This window comes from Antennarius striatus, chromosome 14, assembly GCF_040054535.1.
Source record: "Antennarius striatus isolate MH-2024 chromosome 14, ASM4005453v1, whole genome shotgun sequence".
NCBI lineage: Eukaryota > Metazoa > Chordata > Actinopteri > Lophiiformes > Antennariidae > Antennarius > Antennarius striatus.
This window is the reverse complement of record NC_090789.1, coordinates 4,448,913-4,465,106: the sequence shown is the minus strand read 5'-3', so window position 1 is coordinate 4,465,106 and position 16,194 is coordinate 4,448,913. Positions and strand designations below refer to the sequence as shown.

Here is a 16,194-nt window from a genome sequence, read left to right as displayed (position 1 = left end):
GTACCATTACAACATAGTGGTGGTAGATTTAAAATGACCTGGCTGAGAAGACCTATCTGGGTTTGAGTAAACAAGCATAAATAATGTCCAAGTTGATTTTGAATGGGGGTTCATGTATAAATTGCACACTCAGGTTGTATTGGTGAAAAATCTCTTACACTTGAGCTTTTACAGGTGCTACCATCTAACTTCATTATACTTCAGGTGTCTTACCAATGATGTGACTGCTCTTTTGTGGTAAGAAATGCCAAATGCCCAGTGGTTGCACCGTTTCTGCTAAATCTATATAATCAGAGGGCCAAAGAAATTTATCGTCTGCTTCAAGAGTAAAAGATTGACGGATGAGGACAGTGTAAAGTGAATTATAATACTAATTATTGGGTACTTGTAGTTAAACTACTAAAGAAGACTTGTTACACAAGGGATAACAGGTTATAAATTCACAACATCAAAGTTTTAGAATAGAATAACCACATTGTCACTAAGATGAAGTGTCGATATGTCTCTGCACCAACCAATGGATTGATTTGATATTAATTCTGGTTTTTGCATCATGAACAAAAGCGATCATGTTAGAACATTGATGGGTGAAAGTGATAAGTTTGCGAAAATTAACTTGAAAGATTTAAATTAGCTTTAGCACGCAGATGTCGCCAATATGAATGCCTAAGATAAAATTTTGCTATTCGTATAAATATCTATGCAGCAGTAGCTAGTCATTTGGTTTTCCGGTATCGTTACACATATTTTATAGTTGTGTTACCTTATGCTATGCTAGCTAAAAAAAATTGAATCGATATTCAAACTCTCTCTCCTATCTAAATCGATTTCAAATTTGATTGGATGAAAAAAGCAGCATGATATGACATCAGGCCAGAAGGACCACCCATTTAGCTCATTTTCTCGACAGCCCATTGGTTACCCTTAGTCATGTACCACGTGACTTCCAGTGGGGGTCGCAGTAGCCACGCCCCCACACCTAGCTATCTCTTGCATAATGCAAAAGTATGATCAGGTAGTCCCTTTTTTACTCATTATTAGAAACAAGTGCATAACATTTAGCACCTGTACACAATGAAACAACGGTCAACAGTCCTCTCAAAAGAATAAAAAGTTTTTTAGGTTTTTAGCCTGAGAAGCTTCCTATTGGTCAGTTTGGGTAATATGCAAATCGAGGTCTGTACGTCACATCCTGAACTTGAGCGCCATTTTTTCCTCAACAGGGGAAGAAAGGGACAAAAGCTGGTACAAAAAAATAACTTATCTTAGGAGGGGGTTTGCAAACATCACTTCATATATTTGACCGCCTTCGTCACGCAGCGGTGTCCGCAGACGGAGGATGCTGCTCGGATGAGTATCAGCCTGCAGCACCGGGAGCGGACGCAGCCTACCGACACAGTAGGCTGAGGGCCGGTTGAAGTGGACGCGCTATCCTGTCGGGGCTGGCACCGCGGCATCTAACGTCAACCCTACCCTGAGCATCGGACGAGGTAAATATCCGTGAGGAAGCTGCGGGCATCCTGGCGTGTGGAGACCCGGCGTGTCCGCATCGGAGAGCGGCTTGTCGCTCTCAGCGTGCGCGCTTGTGGGGCTTTTGATGCTTCCAGTGTGGGCACCAGAGTCAGGGGGAAGGATGGCAGCTGAATGGAGAGGCAGGATTTTGTAGGCGACTATCATCCAGAACGCTCACTTTAAACTAGTTTTTCGGTCTTGTCAATAAATCGATAGACGTGACACACGTGGGGACACGCAAGTGTGGGAGACTTGGAGTGACTTGAGCTTTTGATGTTATTTGTGTACAACCTCATTTATTGGCAGCCACAGTGTTTTCATTCAGTCATACAACACAGTGTCATCAAGGCCAAGGATGACACTGATGTGTTTGGATATTACTGTGGTACTACGTGATTTTTACAAAAGTGTATGCTTGCAATCTTTATTCTAGTGTTTCACGTATTGATTGATCACAGATAAGTGCCTCAATTGGTTCCCATTAGTCCCAATATTCCTTTTTTTTTTTTTTAAATCACCAATCAATAAATAGCAATATTGTAATAATAATTATGGCAGGCGTGAAAAGTGGAAACCTCATAACATGTTGTTGTTGTTGGTTTTTTTTGCGGGAGTCTCTGAATGATGCCATTAACAATCAATTAACAATCAATAATTACAATTTAAAATAAAAAAAACCCAACCTCTTATTGATCAATGTAGCACATGCCCACTTCCCTCTAGTGGATCTTCAGTGTAACAGAGGAGGCAGTCCATGATTCAGCTGGTTCAAAATGGCTGCTTCCTTGTCGGAAGTCACGTGACTACCCAATTTCCGGTGACTTGTTGACCTATACTGTCAAGTTTGGAAAAAGTTAAGGTTGTATTAAAAGTTACTTTTACGTTATGCAACATTTAAGTTCTCGTTGTCGATTGCACGTGTTATTCGCGCATTACTTACATAAGTTGTTTAAAAATAAAATGTTAAAACTGCTAGAATTTGAAAAAGACACCTCTCTGAAGCATGAGAGATGTGAACGTTAAGTTTTTTTGGGGGGCAGGGGGGGGGATATAATAAACGTTGTTAGCAAATCCCACCCACAAAATTAGCCAAAATTTTATTCGTAACTATGGAAACGCAGACATAAATGGTCGTGCCAAGTCTGAAGAAGTTCATAAGGACGTCGTTAGATTAACAAATGAAATCCACAGAGGGTGGGGTGTTAATTTAGTAATTTAGTGGAGTCGGATTTCAGGTTTTCCTTTTTTGGGAAATGGGCGGGGCTTTCATCAGTAGGCGGGGAAAGAGCTCAAAGATAAAAGCTCCAGTCGGGGAGTTCTGGGATGCGATCTTTGTTAGAGGTTATACTCATGACTCACTTAATTGCTAATAATATCCGATTCAATAGGATAGAAAATCAGGTATCGAACTGTAAATGTTTTAATAATCTCATACATAGCTTAAAGGGACAAAATAGCAATATACTGTAATACCACAAATCACTGTATGTTTAGTGTATTTATCTAATTTATAGGAAAAGAGTCAACTTTCAACCAGTGGATTAATAACATAATGTAATAAAAGTCCTCTCTAGTTCTTTAGACCAGGGGTTTGAACCAGAATTTTTTGCCAATCAGTTCATTCCAAACAGAAACAATATTATAATGTTTCCGGTTTTAAGTTCCACCCAAGAACTGACGTTTTTGTACCAGTTAGAATAAAAATATATAGTTCCCGAACCGGTTAATAATGTGTCTTGTAAATATAAATCAGTAGGTAGCTTTAGGACTTTTAAATTGGCAATTAAAACTTAACATAGCGTAGATACGACCCTACAGTAAACGGAACAAAAGCACTGATCCAGAGGATGGAGAATCAGAGGAAGACGGAGGACGTTGCTGGCAGCTTATGATGCAACAAAGTTTCAGCTGAAACAAAACTATGTAAACCATGTTTGTCGTTTGTGATACAAAAATACACAAATTTAATGTTTGGGGTTTTTTTTTTAAATCAAAAGTTTAAATGATAATTCATGTGTCTGTTTGTGAAGGGTTGGTGCTGGAACACATTTACCCACCACTATGATATAAATCTGATTGAACTCTCATATCTGTAGAATAATTAACTGTGTTAGTGCCACGTAACGTTAGAGCTTGTTTATTTAGTTTTATTTTTCTTATTTTATTTCTCCACAAGGCTCGTGAGGAATAATGTATCAGGTTCCAGTTGGAAATATCGAGAAGATCCGAAAGGCACGCAAGGCAGTGAAGAATATCTTGAGTGAAATTGGTCTGGAAGACTGCCAAAGCCGGCTAAAGGTTTGTTTTCATCTTTTGGAGTAACTGGAAATGTCTCGGACATTTATGATCAGCCACTCATTGTAGTATTTGTAACTCAAAAAAAAAAATGAAATAGACATCCTGTAAAGGATTGCAACGTGATGTGATAAAAGACCCAATGGAAGAATGGTATCCAGAAGTTTTTTGGGTTTTTTTCCTCTGGTTGTTATGGAAACAAGTGCTGTCAGAGTACATGATGTCATCAGTGAGAAGAGCGGCTTTACAACGGCTGCTTTTCTTTTCGACTTCGTACTTGTACATTTTAACTGTTACCTAAGGACTGTAATTACTCATAACTCTTCAGAGTAAAATGTTTTATGGGATGTTTAGTCTGTTGACAGTTAATTATTAATACAAATAACCTTCATAAAATCGTAGATGAAGGTATCGATTCAGCGTGAAAGTAATTGATGGGAGTGGATCGTTTGGGACCGCACTAGCTTGAGCTGTCGGTGTGATGTTGTTAACGCATCTGGAGCCTTCAGATGATCAACGCCTTTCTAAAAAAGTGTCTTTTTAACTAGACTTTGTGTGATGTGATGCTTGCTGTGCAGGAGCTCAACGAAAACTCTGAGAAGAACTCTGATGAGGACGAGGCCTTCAACGAAACAGACTGGTCTGACTTCACGTATGGATACCACAGCAGGCAACAGAAAAAGGTAAAACCATGACACTCCTTGACTTTCAATCGTCCCGATCTTCGTGTTTGTGAAGCGACTCATTCCCTGACTTCCTGTTCTTTCAGTGGCCCTATCGGTCTCGATCTCTGTGCTGCAACATGTGCAAGTACTCGTCGCAAAACATCTACAACTTCAGGAGCCACGTGTCTCGCTGCCACGCCTACGTGCAGTCGCTGTGCGCGCTGGCGTCCTGCACCCGGTGCCTCTTCATCGGCCACCCCAGGGTGGTCAAGAAGCACATGCTGTTCTTCCACGCCAAAATGGCCATCCAGTCGCAGCCTCCCAAGGACGTGCCTTTAGCGTCCCATCGAGGAAACGAGAGATATCACTGTCGGAGATGCGGATTTCCCTGCTCTTCTATCTTTTCCATGAAAAAGCACATCATTCTCAAGCACCTGGACAGTTTGGCGGAACAATATATCGGTTACAGATTGACCACTCAAGGTACCACGTCTGTGAAAATCTACTGCTGCAAGGTGTGCAGAGTGAACACTGGAAACTTAGACCAAATGTTGCATCACATGCTGGTTGAGCCGTCGCACTATTCAGTCAGCACGCAAGTTCAGGGTTTGATTTACGAGAATAAGAACTTCACCATCAAATCGACCCCCAACGGGAACGGCCTGTTCGTGACCTTTCCAAACATCGCTCCTAAACCACAACAACCTCAGCTATTCAACAGTAAGTCCATGGTGTTACCAAGTAACGGTCAGCCTGCAGGGACGGTGGTGGCGTTACAGCAGGTGCAAGGAACTACAAATAGCGCGACTCTGATCTGCGCTCCCGGAACCAATCAAGCTTTTCTTCCACCTCAAGCTTCGGCGCTGGTGCAGCTGGCTAGCGCCGAAGCTAAAGGTTTGCTCCAGCCCGGTGCTACGATAGCTCTCCGAAGTGCTTTGCCCCAAGGATCGTCTATGGTGCAGCTTCCCACGCTGTCCACCCAGCAGCCTAAGGCGTCGCTGAAACAGACGCCGATGGCTTTGACTCCGGCTTCCGTTCACACGCAGCAGAAACAGATCCTCATTCCGTCAGGCGTGCAGGCGAACGTGGCGGCGGTGCCGGGATCTGTAGCTAAGCCTGCCGCGCTCACGCAAAACGCGTCCATCAACCAAGTGACCCAACAAGGTACCATGTTGACGTCGCAGTCTCTGCTGAGTCACCTGATCCCGACGGGCAACAAGGTGAACGGCTTACCCACCTACACCTTCGCTCCGCTACAGGTGGCGATGCCCGTCTCCCAGAGCACAAACGCCCCGCTCAAGGCCGTCGATCAGGCGGTCAACTCCGCGCCGCCGACTAAGAAATGGATTACTTGTCCTCTCTGCAATGAACTGTTCCCCTCTAACGTCTTCGACATGCATACAGAAGTAGCCCACCAGACGAAATCCAACTCCAACAAGTCCGAAAGCGTAGCGGCCAGAGCGGCATTCTTGAAGAAAATGCCTGACAAAACCGTCAAATGTCTAACGTGCAAGATTTTGCTATCAGAAAAAAGTGTCTTCCAACACTTGCTGCACGGCCTGAATTGCTTGTACTGCTCGGCTTTGTTCTTTTCGATCAAACAGCTGGCCGAGCACGTGAAGCAGCACAATCCTACCAGTAAGGCCTACTGTGATTTCCTGAGGCTGAAGTACAGAGTGTACTCCAAAGGCGCCGGAGGGATCCTGTTCCCTTACTTTGACGTTCACACCACCGCTCCGAAAGAGATCCTGGGAGAAACCGAGGTCAACCTCGCCCTCGTCACCAGTTCCCTCGACCTGATCTTCTTTAAGCTGCAGCCTAGCAACCAGCCGGAAATTTGCCCAGCGCCGGTGAAAATCAACACATCCTACTGTCCCTTCTGCGACGAAAAGTTTCCCAACGAAGCCAAACACGTGGAGCACCTGAAGCAGAAACACTTTGTCGCGCCCACTATCCACGCCATCCTCAAGATCGAGGCGTTCAAGTGCATCTACTGTAACGGCGTTTACACGGGGAAGGTCACCCAGCAGGCGGTGATGCTCCACATCCAGCGATGCCGCTGTTCACCCAAACAACCGCAGCCCCCTAAACAGCCACCCAAACAGCCCCCTAAACAGCTGCCCAAAACTGCAGCGGCCCCGCAGCCGCCGCCGCCGCTCAAACCGATCCAGCAGGTCAATCAGCCACCTGGACTCTATTTCCTCCAAGTGCCACAAGGGTTGACCATGAAGCAGCTGGTGGCGCCGGCCCGCGTCGTTCCCGCCGCGCCGCAGGCGAAGCCCTCCGAAACGCCGGCGGAAGTGCTTTCCAAGAAGAGGCTGGAGGCGGTGTTGAAGCAGGTCATCCAGGCCAACACCATGGAAAGGGAACAAAAGGCGGCGGCCATGCGCAAAAAGAACCAGGAGAAGTTCTTGCCTCCGCCAGAGCCTTCGCTTCAGATCGACCCCACGGTGAAGCTGGCGCTGGAGCCCACCTTGATGGAGCGCCGCGGCGGCGAGGAGCGCAAAGACTTCATATCCAAATACTTCAACCTGAACCCTTACGCCACCAAAGTGGAAACTGAGGAGCTGTGCAAGAGGCTGTCGCTCAGCAAAGCCGAGCTGGCGGCGCACTTCGGCACCAAGCGAAGCAAATGCATGAAGAGCCTGAAGAGGAACTCGTCGGCCATTCTCCTCGGCTTCAACATGAAAGAACTGAGAAAAGTCAAGCACAATCTCCTCATCCCAGAACCGCAGACTGCAGAGAGCAAAGAGCAGCAGCAGCATCAGCAGCAGCAGCCGCCATCAAATGGCGAAGACGAACCAGAACCGATGGAGGAAAGTGGGAACGAGAAGCGTAGGGATACGGAACAGGTGGAGCCTATGGAATGCAAATAACGCAAATGCAGTTGTCCCTGATTAAAAAAAAAAGAAGAAAAAAAACAGCACCGATACTTCAGTTATGGCCTTTCTGTTAATTATTATTAGAAAAAGTTCTTGAACATGTATTTCCTGACTGTTAAAGGAGGGCAGTTTGTTCCGATGGCCTTCATTGATACAGCTTAGTTTCATTTCCATATATTGTCACTGGTTTATATCCTGATTCCCACATGAATGCGGAGCTGCTTTAGAACATAAAGCTCCATATTACCTACTGGCTGTGAGATAACACACACACACACACACAGACTTTCCTTTGCTGCTTCCTGTCAGTCCTGTGTCCTTAAGTTGCCCCCCTCTGTGATAAGTTTGTACCTACTTTATTGTTTGCTTTTGCGTGCACCCCTCCATCATAAATTGATTTATTAATATATAATACTTCCCTTCACTAATGGATGTTTTACACATTTGGACCTATTTTTATCTTGTACGATCTTTTTTTTTCCCCCTCATTTTGTTTAATATTGTCCACATCTATATTACATAAAGTTTGAGGGAAAATAAAAGAAACTCCTGCACATATTTGGACCATGTTCGTCATCTAGTTTGAATCCAAATTGGAAGTCACTGGGTTCGTGGAAATTTCCCCGGTAATGAACACTTATTATAAATCTCTGACTACGTTGTTGCATGAGCCTTTGTTTTATTGCCAGGTGACATTACAATAGCTGCCATTGTTGAGTCTACATACTGTATTTGCATAGAGTCTTGGAAATTTACCACAAAGTACAAGACATAGAATATGTTATTTGGTATTCAGCATATATCTCCTATTGACAGCTGTTTTTTCTTAAGTATGATGCATATTTTCTATAATTCTTAGAGGATGAAAGATGTTGGGGAGAGGTAGAAAACTCATTCTGTCCAAGACCACTGTGTTGTAAAGTAATAAAGTGGTTTCGTTTACATACATGATTCGTTACTTTTTACTTTGTAATAAAGAACTACATTTTAAATCTAGCTGGGTGAAAGCAGCTAGATGTGTAAAACAACAAAAAAATCAGAAAACGTGAAGGTACTTTTTCATCCTTTATTCGCAGGAAATGAACATAATTTACAATAAAACCAAAGGCAATGGTGTTTAATATTCCCCTGAGAAAAACAGTTGATGTTTGGCCTGCAATGCTGCTGATAATAAATATGTTTTCCAACATTCTTGTTGAACTAGTCGCTTCATAGCAAATCAGATAAAATACACCTCTAGTCGGGTTTATGATTTTTGCATGTAATGACAACGTCTGTCCACAGGGTGGCGCCATTTCGCTTCATAATTGACTCCATTTTTCACCCTGGATGATTAATGGCTTTTTCGACTTCCTGTTAAATTAATCTCACTTTACCATCATATGTTACACTAATACCATCATTTCATCATTACTTCTGGCAAAAGAAGGTTGTGTGGTCACACTTGTTGACAAAATAGTGGTCACTAGTTTTTGATGTATTTCTGAAGTTGATCCAAGCAGTTAAGTGAATTTTATGATGAATCTTATTTCTCGATCAGTTTATCTACTTAAACATTGCAAGATTTGTCATTATCATACAAAAATAAAAATCCAAAGGTTTCAGGATGTTTCACCATTGTGTTTAAAATGAGATACTGCATTCATCCCAAACTGGGAAATTTGGATCCACTTTAAACTGAATCTAGATCCATATAAAATATGTGCAGTACTGGTCGTAACATATATCCAGGAAGTGTTTTGGGTTATTGTCCTGCAGAGAAATGAAACGATTTTCCCACAAATCAACTGGATGGGATGACATGTTGCTTGTGATGCTGGTTAACCGTTCCTTTAGTTTTGAATAAATCTCCAACAGTTTCTCTCTATAGTGGCTGGAACTAAATATTTAAAAGTTAGACGTGTCAGTCCAAAGTACAGACGTCCTTTGGCACTTCTGTCCATTCCTAGTGTTTCTTGACCCAAATAATCCTCTCTTTTTTGTTGGCCTCCCTCAGTGGTTGCTTCTTTGCAGCAATTCTTCTGTGATTTCCTGATCCAGTCAGTCTCTTGTGAAAACATTCTCCTTAGATGAGCTGCATTCATCCAGGCTCTAATTTCATTTCACTCTGATGAAATTATCCTTTCACGTAGAGGTGAGTCTCGGAAGCCCGTTTCATCACAGCATTTGATGATTTTTTTTTTTTTCAAAATATGCTCAAAGTTTATGCATGTCTTAAAAATAATGATCACCTGTTCATTATATAGTATTCCAGGTGACTTACACATGGAGAGAAAGGTAAACAATGTCTACTTTGAGGAGTTCAAAATATGAAAAGATATGTGTTTATAACACTGTCTTTGTTTGTGTCATATCAGTTTGGATGCATCCGGTTTTGTTCTATAATATAGAAAATGTAAAAGCAGTGAACTGTGAACCAGCTACCAACCTCACAAAGATTTTGTGAGGTTGCTTTTGATGGCTGAACTTTCGGTGCCTACTTTGTCGTCATTTTGATTTGATCCAGGATGGAAGGCCCGCTGTAGTTGTTAGTTTCGATGGCCTCCAGCCTCTTCAGATACTCTGCGGGGAGCCCGTTCTGCTCCGCGCCCAGACAGATCACCTGATAAAAACACAGACAAAGGACGGGGATTCAAACTCAGATGCTGATTTATCCACAGGAGGAGACTCAAAAACAAGTTGTTTGTTCTACGGCAACGATTTTAGAACTTGATTTAGTTAGTGCAGCCCTAACCTGTTTGTACTGAGGAGATGGAGGACAGGCGTGGAAGTTGTTGATCTGGTAAGTCCTGCAGAGAATCACTCCTTGATCAGTCTCCACTAAAACCTCTAGGGGGGAGTACTTTCCCTTGTACACCCCCTCCTGCCTGACGACACACAAGCACGTGTTAATGGAGATGACGAATATGCTGGTGAAATGATAACAACGATGAGTGTGTGTGTGTGTGTGTGTCTCACTCGTCAAGGCTTTGGAGGTTTTCATTGCTCAAAGTCCAGACTACCCCCCAAACGTCCGACCCTGGGTGGGACTCAATAGTTGCCACTCCACCATGCCAAGAGTTGTCTGCATGTTTCTCCGACAGGCCAAAATTCAACTCATAGTCCTGCGTACGCGTGCACACACACACACACACACACACACACACACACACACACACACACACACACACACACACAGGGCATTGGACAAAAGGCTGAAGAGGCATTTTGCACTTACAAACAAATGCCTTTTATTTCACAGTGACATAAAGAGGGGTGATATAATGTGTGTGCTTCCAGCACCGGCCCCAGTGGGCCCTGGGGTCTGCTGTGGGTCATCACAGCATGGCAGCACCCGGACCTGTTGTTGCAGCTTTAGTGAAGCCAAGCCAAATGTTTTCAGGCCTGTAGACTACACTGTTAGGCCCATTTACAAACACACAAAATAGTTTTGATCATCATTTCTATATGAGGGAATCAGATGTGGGTCAAAATAAACTGTACCTCCTGCACATTCTAACAAGTAACTGTAATCAGATTACATCAGGGTGGTTGTGTGTTTTTGTAGTCGATCCGTGTTCAAGTGGTTTCTATGTTCATAAAACAGGAAACAGGAAATTGAATCAAACTCTAGGGCTTTACATAATTATAAGGTTTAAACGAGGTTTACATAAAGATGCGCCCAAAGGTGCATTCAAGTTCCCCCGGACACTTCAAAACCAAAATGACGAGTATGGAAACACGTTTAATTAATTCATTTTTTTAAAAAATATTACTTGACACTACGTGAAGAACACACCTGTGGATCAGGTGCATCGACAGTCTGCGTGCATTCACACACATATTTCCAGAATATCGTGCCCGCTTTTAGGCTTCATATTGGATTTAATCTGTAATCTTTCGGACAACATTGCTGATGACAATTAAAAATAGACACAACCCTGTTAAAATATTTTTTTTCCTCCACTGTGGAAAGGTGTCAAGCGTGAAAATCTGGTTTATCCTACTCAGGACATGAATTTGTTAGCTGGTTCGCAAATTAGAAAGTTTAATCCGGACCTGAGTCCAGATTACAGCCCTCGTTAGATTGATTGTTGATGTTCCGTAATTTAAAGATGTCGTGAACGTGACGGTTTTGGTAATCATGGCAAATAAACACTGATATTACCTTTAGCCGGCCGGTGGTGCAGAACACCGCTGACGGATTTGCAAGTTGTAATCTCTCCTTTAACAAATTGCTTCCAAAAGCGAAATACATGAAGTGACCGTTGGAAGCGTGTGACATATTTTAAATATCAGGCAGATTTCACACCAACCGGGATGCGGAAGGCCAGTTGCTTCCAGATTAACGTTGGAACTACTGTGAATAAAAAGGACAGTCCCTCACGTCACCGGCCGGCGCGTTGACGTGACGTCACCACGCCCAGTCTGCTATTCACTTGCCTGAGGACGTATTCCAATTGACTGTGATTGGAGGATGATTGTCACCTGGCGCGGTTGACCCGCCCTACTATGCTTCTGATTGGCTGATAATGTATAGTTCAGGTCTGTCACCGGCGTAGTAATTTATTGTTCTTTTCTTAAAGTTCGTTTATCGTTTTTAATTAATTGCGCAGCATCGAGGAATCTAATTCTGAAATTCCTGACTTTTTGCATTGCCGTTAAAACTGCAGACACTCTGTGGAAATACTAATAACCATATTTTGTGTATTATTGAGTGACGTGGTTAAGATGGCTGATACATTAAGTAATTATTTTAATAGGAAACTCAAACTTTGAAATCTTCAGCAGCTTCCTAGGATACTCAATGGGATGCATCACCAGGGTAACCAACAAACTGCACTTCCTGCCAAAGTCAGGGGAGGTTGTTGAATAGTCAAAATTTATGGCATCACCATCACCTTAAAAGTGTATTCACTACACTTACATTTTTGGTCCCGAATCCTAGAGTGCAAATACAGTGAGTATAAAAAAATGTTCTTGTGTAGTTCAGGTAGTGGACAATGCCTAATTCTTTTCATAGTATTTTCACAATGTCCTATTGATTTTATGATCCAATTAGGGAAGATAATGGCAGTTTACAATGCATACGTCAGACTACACCCGCAAGCAAACATGATGTGGCTTTGTGTGACGCATCTTGTGATTGGTTGAGAACAGAACGAAAACACCGCTAAATGTCCGCGGAGAGTGAACAGGTTTAAGAAAATGTCTGTGGATGTCTTTACATTTAACATCTGGGAATTCAGTCAAACTCATTCTCTTTCAAGATTTTAATGTACAAAATAATGAAAAGCAAAACTTGAACAAAACATGGAAAATCACAAGGTTTCCTCTGGAAAAATCAAAAACAAAAGATCCTGTACAAACAGCAGAGATGACAGAGAGCTGGGCGATCATCTCCGTGGGCCACCGCGGCCTCGTCCTCGTCCTCTGCCACGACCTCGACCTCTGCCTCGACCCCGTCCAGCCACTGAGAAGACAGATAAAGGTTTGTCATTCACCAGAACGTCACGTATCACAGATCTGTTTGAATCAGTTTAACCACATTAGTTGACAAGGTATCAGCACAAAACAAAATGGACTAAATTATATTTGCTAATGTTGAACCAGATCACAGCTCTGCAACATCACTTTTAATGTACAGTATAAAATAAGAGAACATTGTGGTGTTGTAGGATACAAGATGAGTTACTGAATATCTTCAACTCAGATACTTTCTATCCAAACACATGTTTTCATCAATTCAAAACAGAATCTATAAACTTTTATCTGTGTATAAGTGTTAAATGTCCCTTAAGTCAAGGCTGACAGTGGTAAAACTTTAGGAAAAAAAGGCTCATCATGAGCAGAGCAGACAGTAAATGTTTTAGCTGTAAATGTTTGCTTTCATTCATGTACATCGCATCTCAAATGCAGAATGACTTGTCTGATGTGTCACCAATAAACTGATTTATCTGAGGTAAGAAAAAAACTATGGCCACAATCTGGAGCTCAGCAGGAAACATTGTTTTGCAGTGCTGGTAAAAGAACTGGTAAGGTATGAGACAAAAGACAATTTTAAACCAGTTCTCTGTCACAATATACTGTTCAAAACGGAAACAACATCTTATGCCTTTGTGACATATTACATTTGCATTTGGGTCATCTTTCTTGAGAAACTTTCAATGTGCCAGTATTTCTCACCTGCTTCTCTCTTCTTGGACTTGATCTTTGGCTCGATGTCGACCAGCAAAGTGTCCAATGGAAGGCTGTCAGGGAGGATGAAGTAGCGAATATTGTTGCCACGGATACTTAGAGATTCCAGCTGAGTTGGCTCCCTGTTTTTCAGGGTCATTTTCACTGCCTTCAGGTGAGTGTTCATGCTCACGTCAACACCTACAGGATAAAAGAAGCGGGAAAGCATGAGTCATCGTCTTCATATCATCTGTTCATTTTGACAGTAAGGCACCAACAAAGACAGTCAACTTTCAAGACAATGTTTTTCCTGTAGATATTTGACTGTCTAATCAGCCTTTCCCTATATAGCAGATGTTAAAAATGGTGTTAAAATGGCCTGCAGCACCATGACATTAGTTATGTCATTGAGTCTTTTATTTATTTGCATTCAAAAGGACACAGCAAACATACCATCTACCTGAAAAGTGAATGCACTGCTTTCCCCTCCTTGCTAATGCAATTCTGGGAGCAACAATCCATCTCATCATCAGGCAAATAAACAGAAGTAACCTTTCCAGCAATTCATTAAAATCTTGCAGGTGACACACTTAGTTGATGGTATCAATCAATGTGTTCCAATTGGGATTTTTTTTTCAATTTTCATAGTTGGAAAATTTTGTTTTCCTCAAAATTGTGGGTGTATATGTGTGCGCTGTTTTAAATTTTATTTTGACTGCTGTCCTTTACATCCTTTGAAAAGGAGCCATCACTGAAAAAGTTAATCTAATCAACTTCACTCCAAAATTTTCTTGTCTTTGTGCAATAAGAATTTGGCAATTTTATTTGACAAGTACTGATTTCACTTGCCAGTGGCAGGTCAAATCAACAAAACTAAACTGCATATGGTGTCAAATCTGGGAACAGTTTTTTTTTTACTCTGACATTTTAGTTTTCCCGTTTGATTACTGTTTTTTGAAAATATGAGTACTGTACAGCCAAGGGAAGGAATTCAAGCACAACTGTAAATTCAAAACAACTACAAGACAAACTTGTCAGTGGATAATGGACCCAGGCATCCTGGTTTCTTTAACCAAATTCCACCTTTGTTTGAGTATCTGCCATCTCATGTTTGACTACAATTATTAAATTATAATTAAAGATCAGCCTCCATTATTGACAAAATCAATTAAAATACATTTAGGCAGCACCTTCCAAACTACTGTACTTTAAAATCTTCAACAAATGAATTTGATGGCAAAACCGATGTATTAGGTATTAGTCATAAACAAAATAACTTGAATGCTGGCAGGTCAACTCAACTATTGGCTTGAGTCAAAACGACACAACATAAAATACACCCCATTGCAGAGCACATGTGCAAAGACATAATATTTCAATAATATGCTTACCTGTGATGGTGCCATGCACCTGCGTGCCATTCTTCAGTTCAATCGTAACCGTCTCATGGCTGAGTTTCATCAAAAACCTGCAAATATCAAACCAGGCTACTTCGTGAACACATGTTTCAGCTCAATTATTACTCATTATAACAATTTCAGCGATTTACACGTTCTAAGATGCAAATCCGAGATTAGCCTGATGCTAACTATCTAGCTAGTTTTGATCTTAGCCAGCAACTGTTAACAGACCGTTAGCCACCAAAACAAATTCTCCTGCGAGGCGAGTTTAACATCGCAAAATCTCAACAATCTTCGAATACAGAAATAAAAGACTAAAAACATTTCTGGTAATGGGTGGCTTGTTTTGTCGCAAGACGCCCATGAAAACCGACTAGGCCCGAACAAAAGCCTTCACTCTAACGCTTTCTTTTCAAATAGATTGTCAAATTTTATCGCTTCAATATACCGTATTATTCATTTTACAGCCAAATAGTACGCAAAACTATTACAAATAACGTAAAACTAACATCCCCTGGATAATCCCGTGGTCTGGCCAGCTATTTTGACATCGCGCAGCCTCCATTCATTTCTCTGTGCTTCCCGCCTTATCGTCACCCCTTCGTTAGCATCTACTTCCATCCACCGGCATCACGTAATTTGCGAACATATACTTCAACAGCACGCAGGTACAGTTATTTTTTACACCTATTTACCTGACTAGTTTCATGATGGTATCGCAATGTAGAGAAAAATTCTCCACCAGAAGTAAAAATTGCAGCGCTAGCGTAATAACACAGGCCGCTGTTGTGAGCTTGACGTTGTAGTCGCGTTGTACTACGTCATCAACAGAGCGACGGAAAACAGGATGGGTACAGACGACGCCTAGCGGTGAAGCAACGAATAGACTAGTTTGGTGAGGAGCGTCAATTCAAAACGATATAACTTTGTTGTATTTGATAAAAGCTGTTATTTACAATTTACACCCAATTCTAAACTATTTTATTTAACTATTTTGTAATATTTTAGGTAAATTTTCACAACAGATCATTTTTTAAAATAGACAAATTTGAATTTTAAACTACAGTACTAGATAATGTAATTTATCAGCAAACAAACAACAGGTGTTTTAACATTAGCAATGTCGTTTTCATATCCCAGCCATAACAGTTTGGAAGTAAACAAGCAATAACAATGCCAAAAACTGAATCAACTAAATGGAATACAGCCACTTATTATTTACACTAGAGATTTCCCCTCTGTGGCAAATCTTTCATTAAAAAAAAAAAAGAGTTGATTCTTGAT

At 41.7% G+C, this 16,194-nt stretch overlaps 3 protein-coding genes across 3 annotated transcripts; 1 reads left to right on the top strand and 2 right to left on the bottom strand.

The window, feature by feature from the left end:
- Nucleotides 1-1,030: 1,030 nt before the first annotated feature.
- Nucleotides 1,031-7,355, top strand: adnp2b (ADNP homeobox 2b). Its single transcript, XM_068333806.1, has 4 exons — nt 1,031-1,490; nt 3,689-3,810; nt 4,386-4,490; nt 4,577-7,355. The coding sequence occupies exons 2-4, from the start codon at nt 3,703-3,705 to the stop codon at nt 7,346-7,348; spliced, it is 2,985 nt and encodes a 994-aa protein (XP_068189907.1). The 5' UTR covers nt 1,031-1,490; nt 3,689-3,702; the 3' UTR covers nt 7,349-7,355.
- A 2,467-nt stretch (nt 7,356-9,822) lies between these two features.
- On the bottom strand, nt 9,823-11,676 carry ggcta (gamma-glutamylcyclotransferase a). Its single transcript, XM_068333807.1, has 4 exons — nt 11,502-11,676; nt 10,313-10,458; nt 10,089-10,221; nt 9,823-9,956 (listed from the first exon to the last, which is right to left on the bottom strand). The coding sequence occupies exons 1-4, from the start codon at nt 11,616-11,618 to the stop codon at nt 9,831-9,833; spliced, it is 522 nt and encodes a 173-aa protein (XP_068189908.1). The 5' UTR covers nt 11,619-11,676; the 3' UTR covers nt 9,823-9,830.
- A 926-nt stretch (nt 11,677-12,602) lies between these two features.
- On the bottom strand, nt 12,603-15,728 carry snrpd1 (small nuclear ribonucleoprotein D1 polypeptide). Its single transcript, XM_068333355.1, has 4 exons — nt 15,606-15,728; nt 14,902-14,978; nt 13,520-13,711; nt 12,603-12,806 (listed from the first exon to the last, which is right to left on the bottom strand). The coding sequence occupies exons 1-4, from the start codon at nt 15,617-15,619 to the stop codon at nt 12,730-12,732; spliced, it is 360 nt and encodes a 119-aa protein (XP_068189456.1). The 5' UTR covers nt 15,620-15,728; the 3' UTR covers nt 12,603-12,729.
- Nucleotides 15,729-16,194: the final 466 nt, after the last annotated feature.